Source organism: Fundulus heteroclitus, chromosome 16 (genome assembly GCF_011125445.2).
Source record: "Fundulus heteroclitus isolate FHET01 chromosome 16, MU-UCD_Fhet_4.1, whole genome shotgun sequence".
Classification (NCBI taxonomy): Eukaryota; Metazoa; Chordata; class Actinopteri; order Cyprinodontiformes; family Fundulidae; genus Fundulus; species Fundulus heteroclitus.
Window position 1 is genome coordinate 23510188 of NC_046376.1, and position 14962 is coordinate 23525149.

General features: G+C 38.6%; 1 protein-coding gene across 1 annotated transcript; it reads left to right on the forward strand.

Annotated features, from left to right (window-relative positions):
- Positions 1–5653: 5653 nt before the first annotated feature.
- On the forward strand, positions 5654–10235 carry LOC105933020. Its single transcript, XM_036148697.1, has 4 exons — positions 5654–5884; positions 5981–6313; positions 6763–6905; positions 9166–10235. The coding sequence occupies exons 1-4, from the start codon at positions 5830–5832 to the stop codon at positions 9247–9249; spliced, it is 615 nt and encodes a 204-aa protein (XP_036004590.1). The 5' UTR covers positions 5654–5829; the 3' UTR covers positions 9250–10235.
- The last annotated feature ends 4727 nt before the right edge of the window (positions 10236–14962 follow it).

Sequence of the window (14962 nt, forward strand, 5' to 3'; positions counted from 1 at the left end):
TTTTACAGTCAGCCTTACCTCTCGTGTGCATATATGTACGAATGCCAATCAAAATAGCCCTCTCTCATACTTGCTCCTGTTCTTTCTTTTCCCCATGAAGGGCTTTGCTATATATTGTAGTTTGCTTGTTTTACGATGCCAAAGTCAAATTCCTTTATTTTGTACCCATAAACTTTGTGAACAAAGTTGGTTCGATTTATGATTATTCTGTAATCATAATGCTTTATGCTTCAGTCACATTTCACCAAAACAGGGAGAATTCATATCTTCCTCTTCTTAGTCACTACATAATACATGATATTGTTGTCAATATAATGTTTTACCATTTTACATTCTTGCTACTATGTCACTTAATAGTTTTTAGACATACTGTCTACAGAAGCCGATCTAGGGACAAGTGCTGCAAACTAGCTTACGCTATACACTATGATACAGGCATAGGACTGCTGTTTTATTCACTTTGTCTATGTTATTGTGTGTCTGTCCCTATCAAATAAATCTAATAAATAAACTACAGTTTAGGGGTATGAAAACCTTTCTTTGTGCATCTTTAATCATCTCTGCGCTGGAAAAATTATCTGACCTTTATTCTGACACAGCTATTGGCTTAAGACAATATTTGATCTGAGCCAGGCATGTCCAAAATGTGGCATTCAAGTACTTTTGACTCGATGATTGCCGACATGACGAAAGGTTTGGAAACTCCTGATCTAAGCAGAATATACTGAGTCACTTTGCTTTATTGCCACAAGAGAGCAGTGCAAACAATGTAATGTTGGCCTTCTTACCTCCACAAGAACCTCTTTTCAGGAAGAAATATTTTGATATGTATATCAGCGGTGTCTCTGACATGATAAGTTAAGTGGGGCGCAAGAACGACACGTATTAGCAGCAACTATTGTTTGTGATTCATACAACCTGACTTTTATCAGTTTTAAACTAAACAGATAAATAAGCATAAACCATCACTAAAAAATGTATTCTATATAAGCTAAATGTAGTTTAATTTTTATACATAAAATTTAAACTAAATTACAAATAAAGCCTCACTTATATTGTTCATTTACTGAACAGAAAAGATTCACATCCATCCTTCAATGAGCTAAAAGGACAAACAACACTAGATTAACATTTACTTTTAGTTTCCATTTTCCTGTTTTATTTTGCTTAAATTGTCCAACATTTTATTCCAACTGTTTTTTTACTTGCTTTTATTCTGTTTTTATTTTCCAATGTTTTAATCATGTAAAGCACTTGTATTGTCCTTGTACTGAAATGTGCTAAACAATAAATTTGTCTTGCCTAGATGGGCCATCACTATCCACCAGAACGTAAACGTAAGGTGTGCAATTCCAGTATTTTTGATTGGACAATCCAAGCTTGGGGCCGTATGATTTGTTCCCCATGGCTTACTACTGAGAGCGCGTTGGACATGTGCACTGCTTTCAGATGTCCATTATTTAAACAAATGTTGGTGGGCGCTGGTCCCAACATCAAGGTAGCTCAAGAGGATTTAGCCTACTGAGCTTCTCTGACAGACTTAGATATATAGACACAAATGTTTATAACTGAATTTTTTCATGGAAAGGGAATCTGTCTTTTTTACTATATTGCTCGACAAAGATCTATCCTGTCCCACTGCTTATTTTAACATAGAGCTCCACAGTGACATCTGGTGGGGCCTGGCCCCAAATTCAGAAACACCACAGATGTTTATATAAACTGTGAGACGTTTAGCAAGTTGTAGCTGCTGCAAAGGCTCACTGAGCTATATTATGCACTGGAGTGCTAATCGCCCGCTGTTAGAACGAGTCGCTTTGAAGCCACCAGCTGCCATATTGGTACTCCCTATTTCCCCCCAGTAACTAGGGAATATGTGCGCTACAGCATCGAATAACGAGGATTTTCTCATGTTCAGGGGGGGCTTAAGACTTTTAAAATGTCAAATGCCATATACTTTTATGTTATGTTCTAAAACTATCTAGTACTGAGAAAGTCATGTGCTGAAATATTTTGCATTTTATTCATTTAAATATATATATTTAACATTTATAAATATATAAATAAACTATACAAAAACATATATTTACATATGTGTATACATATATATACATATATATACATACACATACTTATATATACATATATATATGTAATATGAATAACATGTAAAATATTTCAGCAACTAATTTCCTAGTAGTTGATAGTGTTAGTACATCCACTGACTGTAGAATTGCCTGTGAAACGTTTTCACACAGCCAGAAAACTGCTTGTTGTTGCAACCAAATCCTATGGGATTCTGTGAGAGTAGGGAGTAGCAAGATGGCGGCGAGTGACTTCAGTTTTTCGGCAAAATCAGCACTCCAGTGTATAATATAGCTCAGTGCAAAGGCTACAGCTTAAAAATATAGTTGCCACATTGCCTGCGTTAAGTAAAAAAGAGGGTAATTCTTCATGTGTCTTCTCTGTTTTTGGAACATAGGTCTTGGAATCTTCAAACGTTTGTAGTGCCTTGTAAAAGTATTCATACCCTTGAATCTTTTTTTCATATCTTGTCGTCTTCCAAGCACAAACTTTAATATCTTTTAGTTGACTTTTAATGTGATAGACCTACAGGAATAAGTGCACAGTCATGACCTTGAAAGATAATAAACCGTGCTTTTCGAAAGGCTTTTCTTGCTTCATAGATCACCAAAATGGTAAAAAGAGTCCTTCTGGCTTTATGGAAGACTAGCAAAAATATATATATAAAAAAAACATTAATAAAAGGAAGTATTAAAGGAACGTTTTGCTTGCAGATTGCCACAAAACATGCAGAGTGTTCACAAGCAGTCCTCAGTCCTCAGTAGTCCTCTGAAGATGGATAGCATATGTTACAGCTGCAAACCTACCAAGATGGAGCCTTTCACTTAAACAGACAGGCCAGGCAACTAGAACATAAACAAGAGAAGCTTTCCCAAATACACCATCTCAGTAGGAAACAGCGGTGACGGTATACTGCTATGGGATGCTTTTCTTTAGTAGGGACAAGAAGCTGATCAGAGTTGATAGGAAGATGGATGGAGCTAACCTCGGAAGAAAACCTGTTAGAAAGTGCAAAGGTTTTGACAGTGGGGCATGCCAACCTTTCAGAAAGACCATGATCATATACAGCCAAACTATTGCCTTGTACACACGTAGCCGGGTGTTTATAAAAAATGAATATCTCTCCCACATTTAAGAAAAAAATAAATGAATAAATTGTATTGTACACATGAGATCGTTTTCAGAAAGTTTTCATCCACACAAACCCGCACACAGAGCAACGTTTTAAATATGTCAAACGCATAGGGAGGCTGTGCACGGCAAAGCTAAAGCGCATGTCAGCCAGTCAGAATCCGTCAAAACAACCACGTGGTCCCTCTGCATTGGGAGGGAGAGTTGTTGTAAAATAGCTGACCTCGGAGATCTCTTTCTCCTTTGCACCTCAACATATTGGAGCGGTTTGGCTCATGAAAACAAACAAACAAAAAGTATCTGGACCGACCAAAAAAACAGCTCCTCTCTGACTTTCCACTGCATAGTCAAGCTGATTACAATGGCCGTACATGTGACATCAGCACCGCGTTATTTGGTGGAGACCATGATGCTCGGGACCCTAAAACTCCGTTTGGCCATGTGCACACGCAGGCACCGCAACGGGGTTTTCTCAAATCTACACTCTGGTCAGAGTTTTCATAAATATCCATTTTCAAGTGATGTAAAACTGAGATTTTGTGGGGAAAAATTTATTTGTTTCCCAGACATCCAGCTACATATGGACAAGACGGTCCTATAAGCGAATAGTTTTAATGAAAACATATTACATTCTTAGAATGACCCATTTACAGTCAACACTAAAGGTCCTTAGAAAATTTTTGATATGGTTTAAAAATTGATGCTCACAGGTGATCTCCTTCCAATATGACCAATTTTGAGCAATTCTGTTAAAAGAAAGTGTAAAGATTTCCTGCTGAAAATGTGCTAAACAAACAAAAGACATATCCGACCTGTAATTGGATGCAAAGTATTCATTCAGGGGCGCTTGTACTTCCTGTGGAGGATGAAGAGAGCCCACCTGCCCCTGCCCATCCTCACGACCTTCTACAGAAGCACCATAGAAAGCATTCTGACCAGCTGTCTCTCTGTGCGGTGTGGAGACTGCAGTGCTTCTTACTGGAAGAACGTGAGGAGAGTGGTGAGGACAGCAGAGATGATCATCGGGACTCTTCTTCCCTCCATTAAGGACACTTAATCTTAGCGATGTGTGCCATCATGAGTGACCCCTCACACCCCCACCATGGACTGTTCTCCCTGCTGCCCTCTGGGAAGAGGTTTCGCAGCATCCGCTGCAGGTCCACCAGGTTCTGCAACAGCCTTTTCCCCATTGCCATCAGACTGTTGAACTGTTGAACTCTAAACTGGACTCTGCATCACACATGCACAAAACTGAACTTTATGGCCTTTTGCATCAATATGTTGCACTTCCAACGTTGCTGAACTTTTAAAATCAATTTAAATTTAAAAGTACACAACTGAACGTTTACTGCATTTTTGCACCATTATCTTTGCACTACAAACATGGTTGAACATTCTTCTGCGCACTTATTTTTTAAAAACTGCTTGTCTCCTGCACTGTTACATTCTCATCACTGCTGCACTCAACATGTCCCACTTCTCAGGTTTTCATTTGTGCCTCATTTTAAAAATAATACACCACAATTGTGCGGTATTGAGTGTGCATGCCACACTAATAAAATACCCTTAACTTACAGTAACAGTTTGGACATCTGAAAAAGATGAGAAAATAGTAGAAACTTGAGCAAGTTTGTTGATTAACCAAAAATTTAAAAACTGAAAAAAAAAATGTTGGGATACTGTTTAAAAGAAACTGATAAAGGAAAAAATACATAAAAACTAGACACACCTTCTTCAGTGTGTGGTCTGTCTGCTTAACTCTCAATCAGCTTGTCTGGTCTTATTATTTTCTGTCATTATATTTAGAGAAGGCCAAATGTTACAACTATAAGTCTTTAAACATTTTTTTAATAATTTCTGTTCACTACTTAAAGGGTGATAAACGTTATAATATAAAAAAGTGTTTTGAAACAGTTTTCAAAACAACACCACACTATACAATTTCCCTTAACCCTCAACCTACTCCACCCCAATGCTAACTATCCGAAGGACTGGGGTAAAAAAAAGCTTGATATTGGAAAAATGTTATGTGATGGGACCAAAATGTTGCAGGAACACAATAGGCAATCAAAATAAAATTTATCAAAATCTAGCATAAACACACTAATGAGCAGGAAGTGAAACATTTAAGATGACCGAGACCAAAACCCTTTAAAGTCTAGAAAAAAATCAAATACATGTTTTCTGCTTTCATGCATCACAAACAGATGCACTTTCACTCAGAAAATATAAAATTCACAAAACATCTTTGCAAATTTCCTGCATGTTTAACCCGACAAATATCTTTGCTGTGTTATTTCCGTTCAGACTGCAGCTCCACCACTAAAGTGAGTGCAATTTATTGCCTTGCACTTTCCACAAAAAACTGAAAGCCCTCATGCAGCACGCTCAGCTTCCTCTGCCAGCTGCTTGCAGATGCAGTTACTGTACTGTCAACTATAACTAACTAAATGCAGAAAAACACTGATGACGCTGACATGTTCCCGCCCACATCAAAGATGTTTTATATAGGCCATGAGTTCCTGTCTGCTGTCAAGTTAGACAATGAGGCTGAGAGCGTTTCTGATTGCAGTGTCAGACTTGGACTGAACCTTGCCTACACAAACTATCAACATGTCTGCTATCTGGGTTAAGATCTCCACCATCCTCTGTCTGTGCTACGCAGCAGGTAAGACTCGGTCACTTGAAACTGTAAACAATAACTTGCATGGTCAGAATTGTGTGATGGATCGTAAAATGTTGCTGTTTTGGATTTGTGGTTTAGAGATGAAAGGAGTGATTTGGAAAGAAGCCGGACAGTACATCACAATCCAGTGCAGAATTACCACTCGTCAAGACAGTCTGAATTTAAAAAAGGGCATCAACAAGGAGACTGTTATTGTTACTATAGACGGAGCCACAAAAAAAGAGACTGTTGTTGCAGAAATGAGGGAAAGAGTTCAGATACATGAAAAATTCCCCAATGTGGATATTCTCATCAAAAACTTAAGCAGAAGTGACACTGGACCGTACTGGTGTGAATATACAGGAACAGACGAAACAATGTACACTCAACAAACGACAACAGGCGACGGGTCTGTGCTGCTGGTGGTGCCTGGTGAGTATTTTTATTTATTTATTTTTTTGTTCTAAATCCACTGCACTGCAGCTCAACTATAATGTTCCACTAGATAGATTTTTCTGTGGGCAAAACAAAGTTTAAAGGGGGTGCTATACTAGAAAACTAGAATATAAACCTGAAAGGCACTGTAAACACAAATACAAACAAACTGTAGTCAGTTTAATTTAAATCAAATGCTTCCAGGATTAAATGATTCAAATTTACCCAAATCTTGCCAGCATATGTTTCTACATAAATTATATTACCTAGTTTTTGGATGTTTTTTGTGGGAGGTGGCTTTGAACCGTCTGATAGGAAGAAAAGAAAAAGAACCAGCACTCAAATTAATATCCATACAACATACAAAAAAGAAAGATTTCTGACTAAACTTTGACTGCAGCCTCACTGAAGAGGAGGAAATAAAGATGCTTGGTTTTGATTTTAAGGAGACAGCCAAGCAGCAGCACCAACCAAACCGCCGAAGGAATGTGATCCATCACGTCTGAGCATGGCGGTGGTATATATTGTCATCGCTGTTGCCGTCCTCTTCATCATTATGATCTTCTTTATCGTGTGGATCATGCGCAAGGTATACATTCATTTTGTTCTTGTCTTTGTGTTTCTAAGCTCACTGTTTCTCTTCCACTGTTGGTTGCGTGTCTCTGGGGATGTTCCAGGATCAGTCGGTCATGCTGACTGCAAATGTCACTTACGCCGTACCTGTAACTGAACAATTTTCTGTTGATTTTTTTTTAAAAAAAAGCTTTGGAGTATATCACCACCTTTTTTTTTCTTTTTTTTTTTTTACTGTGGAAATAACGTCTAGCTTTTACCGTAAAGGTCAAACTGTTTTTGATGTAGCTGCTCATTGAGCAAGATGAGAGGGTGAGAAAGCTGAACGAATGTGGAAAAACGATGCAGGCGTCTTTTATTACTTTAAGAGGCAGTTTGCTCAGGTATCAGGAGATTGTAGAAGCCTAAAAGGTTTTGTTTTTTCTCTAGTGTTATTGAGAATAGTTCAATTAATCTTCGGGTTGTTTTTCAATAATTGACTAAATTCCTCCAGCTTCCTGTGGTAATTACCGACCAAGTGGTAATCACAATGCTTCCTGTTTGGATCTGCATAGCCCAGAGCCTTTTGACAAATTGTATCTTTAAAAAAATATATCAGGCGTTATATATGACCGAAATTTTACCTTTTATAAACCGATTAACTCAGTTGTTCAGCAATTCTTTTTAAACTGAGACCTTTATCTAAAGTCGGTTGATTTTTTTTTTTTTTTGTCTTTTAAAGACGTTGAACAGGTGATCTGTGCTTTTATTACATCCCAACTGGATTATTGTAACTACATGTTGGTGTTAGTCAGGCCTGCCTCGCAACACTGCAGTTGGTCCAGAATGCTGCAACTTGTCTTCTGGGCTGAACCAAAAGAATTTAACCCATTTCGTCAATGTATGCTTCTCTTCACTGGATTCCTGGTCATTTCAGAGCTTTATTGTTGAGCCACTAAGTGGACCGGCTTTTAACTGTCTCAAATCCAGGCTGGTTTAATGTCTTAATCCCTGAACTGTGCAACAAACCGGTCCTTTCTTTTATGTGTCATAAAAGTAAAGTGGAACTTACGCACTGAGCATGAGTCACACTTAATAAGGTTTATGGTTGAAGCAATTAGGTCAGTCTGAATTGAAAATATTCACTACGATTTCTGTTTAAATGATTTCTGTTTATAGTAAATTACAATTTTTTAAATGAATTTCAATGCCTTTAAAAAAATGAAAAATAGAAACTATTTTCATGAAATGATCAATCTTAACTGATAAGGTCAATAAAAAAAAGCTTTGTTTGTGTGACCAGCAATAGCTGTTCAAGAGTTTAAAATGCATATGGCACCTTTAAAGACACACAAACCAAGGCATAAACGGTTGGAAAATATAGGCTTCCAACTTTTAAAAAAAGTCACAAAATGTAGTTATTTTAACAAATGTAATTTTAAGATATTGCTGTGTTCTTTAAAAGGCAATTCAAAGCTCAGTTGAAAGGAGTTCCAGAGTCTTTGGGTAACAGTGTTGCTTTAAGCCAGGAAGTCCTGAAGGTGGCACAGCCAGCAGGCTCACATCACATAGGGACCTGTTAGGGAGATATAAATGTAAAAGTTTGGGGAGATATTGGTTATTGTAGAGCTCTACAAATTAGAACCATGCTCTTATTCTGAACTCTGAAGTAGACAGGAAACCAGTGAAGCCAGACAAGAAGCAGAGAAATACACAAAAAAATTGACTTAGTCAGTAAACTTGTTGATGGGTTTTGAATCAACTGCAGCTGCTCTATACACAGGTAAGTAGGGCATTACAACAGTGAAGGCTAGAAGAATTAAAAACATGTAAATAAATTCTGCTCCTTACTTCTTACTCAAGTCAGCAATGTTTCATAAAGCAATAAAAAAATGCAACAATTTCTCATGGATTTTAATGTAAAACTTGGTCAAAATATACCCCAAGGTTCCTCACTGCAAAGCATTGGAGCTTTTAGCATGAGTGAGTGTCCACGACCAGGGGAGTAATCTTGACAGAAATAAACATATGAGTTTTAGTCTTTTATTTATTTAACTGAAGAAAGTTGCTGTCCATCAAACTGTTTTTCTTGTCTAAGCACTTGTGCAAAAAAAAAGTAAAAAACAAAAAAAAAGTAAATAACATAAAAATGCAGCCTGGAAACCTGTTCAGACTGCAAAAGATCTATTTTGTTGATCTTCAGAGCTGTTGCATTCGGCTTCTAACTTATTTTCCATTAGCATATCCAATATTCACATGCATGTAGTTCTAACATGTCGACAATCATTTGTTACCAGAACAAGACCTCAGACAACATGGTGAAACCGAGGCGTATGGAAAATGATGTTTATGAGGACATGCGAGGAACCATCAGGCGCTGAGGATACGAGACTGCAGGAAGCTGACATGCCTGAAACTCTTGAAACCGCGGAGCACAGAGACAGAAGTGATGCAGGTTACACAACACTGCAGCTCCTGCGCGTCTCGAACAAATGCACACTTTAAAAAGCCAAGCCTGTGTGTTGACGCAAGAGCATGTCAGTAACAACAAAGAAGGGAACGGATAAAGTGGTCCGGAAAATACTTTGTAAATGTTGTCTATATAGTTTTTCTAAACTAGAAAACAGAAGTATTATGTGTAGCACAGACTTTTTGAAAATCTTATAATTATGTTTTATTTTTATTTTATTTTATTTTTTTTGTAACGTCTTTAGAGAATGTTGTACTTGAAAAGAAAAAAAGAAAAAAGGGGAGCAGGAAAATAATAATAAACCCAATCAAACTCAGGGAACAGGAGGGGTTTTAAACAATTTCATCCACGGAATCTTCTATTCTGTTCTCAGACGTCTTCAGTAACAATCAGGTCATGACACGGCGTCTACGCTGAGTTTGTGAACATTTTCAAAACGTATAGATGTCTTGTGAACTTGTCAACGCAGGTTTCAACTCACTGATCTCTTAGTTATTTTAGGACCAGCAGTGTCACCAAACTATGATGCTCTCTGTTATATAGGGCTTGTAAAAATAGTCTTGAACATTTCCAGCAGACGGCGGGTGTCTACAATCAACAGGTTCTAACTAAGTTTCTGCCAAAGGAATATTACACATCCGAATAGATTTCAATAGATTTGCACATAGTAGTAGGAAGAAATCAGTGAAATGGTTTTTTTTAGATTGTGGTTCTTCCAGTATTTTGGTGATGAAAATATGTTTTGTAATAGACTAAAGAATAAATTCTTGGTGCTATTTAACAGTACACTGTAAAGTAGCTCAAGGTTTGTTTTAGCGCTATGTAGGATACCATACTATGTATGTAATAGAATTGTCTGTATTTTCTAATCTACATCAATAAAAGTTTTGCCAAGTTTCTAGGAACCTTTATAACACAACACTTTTACATTGACTAGCAAAAGTGTTACAACCTCTCGAAGATTTCCACATTACATCAGAATTACAACCACAGATGTATGCCAGTGTATACTGTCAGGATTATACAGCGATATAGACTAGCGCACAAAATGGAGGTGAAAGGAAAATGACCCGAGGTTTTTTTTTTGTTTTTTTTTCTTCAAATGTAAGTGAAAGGTGTGTTGTGCAGCAACAGTTCTTTCATGAACGCTGCAGCGGGCAGGCTCCTCCCTCTCTGTCCAATTTAGAAAGCAACATTCGGAGCTCTGAAGGCGTGAAGGTAGTTTACCTGTGCTGCTTGAATAAAAATAAAGGGAAAAAAATGAAAAAAATGAAGCAAGAATCCCATCTTCTGTTTTTGCAAAATGTAAACTATTTTTTTTTTTTTTAAAGAATCTTTAATCAGTCTAAAATCATCGGGGTCAGGTGAGACATATAGAACCACCTTTAAGTCATTGAGACGTGTCTCTACCAGCTGTAGTCATTGAAAGCCTCTAACAGGTTTTCTTCTACGATGTCCCTGCATTTAACTCCGACCATCTCCCCACCCTCTCTAAAAGTGTTTCTTCTTGCTTCCTGAAGAAATCCTCCCCCACAGCGTGATGCCAACCACCACCTGGTGCCAACTGGGAGACGTTGCGTCCAGGCTGATGTGCACCAATATTCTCTAAAAAACCTTTAAGTTCAAAGTTTAAGAACAACTTTGTTTGTACTTAGCTCACATAGTACACACAGGTGGATTCTATGGTTTATATATTTACATTTATAGATCTAAAGGAAATTAATACACTATCGTTTTAAGGGTTTAAATATTTTTGTGTGACACTGGTATTCTCTATACCTAAGCAGACAGACAGGAAATGGAGCTGAGAGACAAACCCGGGACGGCCGTGTCGAGGACTGAGGCCCCTGTAGCCCTGCCCCTCCACTGCGGCCTGATTTTAAGGCTCTAAATTTGCTTTATAAGATAATTTCTGTCACCTCTTACCACATGGTGGTTTACTTTTACACTAAAACCACCACAACTCTACCCCACAACAAGAGAATCAGTAATTGTGAAAGTCTTACGTTTTACAGTAAGTGTGGACAGAGTTAGGAGAATCAGTAGGTGAGCAGTGCCGCCTCCATGGCTCCAAAACCTCTTCTGCCCACTTGCCAGACTGCCGTTCAAGATTGTCGAAAAGTACCTTTTTTAAATTTTTACTGTTTCCAAAGCTGAATGTTTTCATTATTTTCACAAGAAAATATAGGGGGGAAAAAATGACTAACAGAATGCCAGAGGAGGGGCTCCTGTTGATGAAGTTAAAGATCACCATGAAGCCACACAAGAAGAAAAAGCGTGGGGATTTATTACTTCTGCCAACTCAAGCTAGTACATGTGTTCTCTCAGGTAAATAGCGGCTCCTCAAACATTATAAATCTTAAAGCTGTACAAACAAGACACGTCCAGTTGAAGCAATATGACTCAGACTCCAACGAGTCGACACAAAGAGCTTAAGTAAAAGAAAATAAATGGCTTGCTAAGTGTGGATAAAGTGGATGTTTACTTGTGCGGCAGGTCTGTGGTCAAAAGTTCTCTTTTTTTTTTCTTCTCGAAGATGCTCCACAGGACACCGAAGTGTGAAACGTGCCTTCCTGTGAGATTGTAGGCGAAATGTCAGCGACGAGCGGTGCAAGAACTCGGCTAGAGTTTGGTGTCAGCGTGCCTTTAAGCTGGACCACTTACGCATGGTCCAAAGCGAGATGCAAACCGCAAGCTGCAGCGAGAGGCGTAAACTGAGACCATCGTTCCGAGAAACGCAACCTAAGCATGTTTACTTCAAGAGCATCCACATGGCGCCACAGCTTTTTTTTTTTTTCTTATGTAAAATGAACTTCATACACTGTAATTTACATGTTTGCATACTTTTGCTGACTTTCAAAAGTCTAAACGAGAGCAGGAAACTTCTCAACACGCACCTGCAGCAGATATATATATATTTTTTTTTTTTCTACGTATGACATTATGGCAGGAAACAGCATGAAAGAACTGTGTCAGAACGCTGACACATAAAACACTGCATAACAACAAGAGATAAACGTAGGATGAACTGCTGTGAAAAACACCGATGGAAACAAGATGAAACTCAGCCAGCTTTGAAGATAAAAACACGTCAGTATCCTGATTTGCACAATATGTGCAGGTGGTTGGTTTGGATGTCGGATGTCTGGTTTCAGAGATCTAATCTCTGTTTGGTTGTTTTTTCACACTGGTTAAACTACCCATTTATTATTTTTATAATTTTTTTTTTTTTTTTTTTTTGGTTTACTTTACACCTGGCTCCTACAGCAGAAACAGGATGCGGTCAACATATTATTAGTGTACAAAGGCAAATGTTGTACACGTCAGGTTAAAGCATCAAAGAGTTGATATGAAATGTGGTTAAAGAACTTTGAGGTCCAGGTGCTTCTTGGTTTTCTATCTAACTTGTGCACCAGTTCCACTGGCTGAAATCCTCCTCAGGCCCGGTGCTGCCGGCACCATGGCTGACACTTGTTAAAGTATTCTTAGGCTTGGTTGAATTATCTCAGGTCTTCAAAAATAGTCCTTGTATTTGTAGCCAAAGGACTCATCCTTTCTCCTGGCCATATAACTTTTCTCCAGAAGAAATGTGGAGTGGTGACCTAGTGATTATAGCAGGGCGTTTGGGTCCTGGGAAGGCAGAAAGCTCCTTGGTTCAAATCCCCAGAATGCTCCCTGGGCTCTGCACAGTGACAGCTCACTGTTCCTTAAAAGGGGATGAGTTAAATTCAGAGGATACATTTAATTGGATTCTACCAAAAATAATTGCATGAAAATTGCATTAATGTAATCGACTGGTGAATGGCGTACCCCGTGGAAATAGGAACCAACCCTGCAAGGATACGCTCATGGATGAATTGACTGTATATATTGTGTTTATGTGGAAGGGACAAATCTTACCAGAACTTCAAGCTTTTGCATTTGGTTCAGTCATTTTTTTTTCTTTTCTTTGTCAGCTCCTCCTCAGTCCATGTTAAGCTCGCTTCCTCATGAAGAGTAACTCGACAGTCGCAGCATCTTGAGCCTCGGTGGCTCCTGAAGCATTTCCTTTCATCTAATAGCAAGAGTTTGGGTCAGGTGGTTGGGGAAGAAAACTCGGTCTACCACCATGAAAAGGATTACATCAAATCGTCAAAACTGTTAGTTCATGGAAGGGTGCCAACCACTTTAAACAAATGCTAGAAATTCAGGCAGGAAGAGGGACTTAATGTCTGACCAGAATTAGGCCAAAAGCTTGTTGTGCGGCCTAGGTGCAACTTGCTGAGGGAAATTTAACCAGCACCACCTCTTTTTGCCATTTTGACCCCATGAGCCAAGAAGAATGTTACACTAAATTCAAACTTGAGCAGTCATTTCATGGTTTTTATCCGTTTACATTTTTTGTTGAATTATCAGTCAACCTGGAAAGAAAATGACTAAAATCAATAGTTAAAATCTCAGAATTAGTATCATATTCATGCGCAAGAGGCACTGCTTGTAAACTTGCATTTACCTGTATTTTTATGAAGGCAGAACCGTCTGTGCATTACAGGCTCTGCTGTAGGAAGACAAATTCGACACTAAACCTGTTAATCTTAATATTTGGGGGGGGAAAATACAGAGGATTAATTCCAATTCAAAAATAAGGAAGTAATGAAAGTACTGAAATCCAACTTATAAAGGCAAACCGAGCCTTGGAGCAGAGTAGAGGTAGCGATCCAACATCTGGGACCCTGGCTTTCTCTACTGAAAGGGAGCAGGAATTTATGAAACACAGAAGCAAGCCCTTCCTCTTGAGGACAGCCTGCATCTGCAGCACAAGCTCCTAATGTCATACAACACGGATGAGGAGTTTTCTCAAGCTATGCTTGACAAAGCTTGTGGCTACAGATGGCAAAATAAAAATAAAAGCATGGTTGAAAATAAACGTACATGACTCATCTCGCCTTCGACTCGAACTTCAAAAGGGTCTTTGTTGGTTTTCATAAAAAGAAAAGGTCAACTGAATCTTCCCTAGTTTTGCATCTCCAGCATTATTAACATATTCACCAACAGCACAGACAGTTACCCCCGGCCTTTGCCCACTGCTAAGGAATTTGCAAGTGGAAGTTCCCCACTTGCCTTTTATGCTGTGATCCCACGGTTTAACATTCAAGCATCCTCTGTTTCTAAATGTATAACCTTTCCATCGGTAATCACACAGGTTCTTAGGTAAGTCAAGCAACAGGAGGATCAGTAAAAACTGGGGTCTAATTGGACGTTTGACTCTCGTTGTTCGTTGCTGATTGTTCATTTCGAGGTAGCGTTCACGGAAACTGTAGCTAATTCAACCAACTGGATGTTTTTCTGGGTCAGGCGGCTGATTAGGTCATCTACAGATGAAACAGCCACTTAGCTGGTGTTTTATTTTGTTGCAGCCACAAGTTTTCATGGATTTTATTTGAATGGTATGCAAAGTGGAGGGAAAAGACGGCATCGTCTCATTTATTTCATGTAATTTTGAATAATGTGGAACAAACTTGCATTCGGCTCCTCATAACGCTTTGTAGGACCTGCCTTCGCTGCTCAGAGTCTCATACCGGATGCCTCTGCAAGCTTTCTAAGACTGAAAACTTTGCCCTTCTTGTTTTGAGAATTAGCTGAAG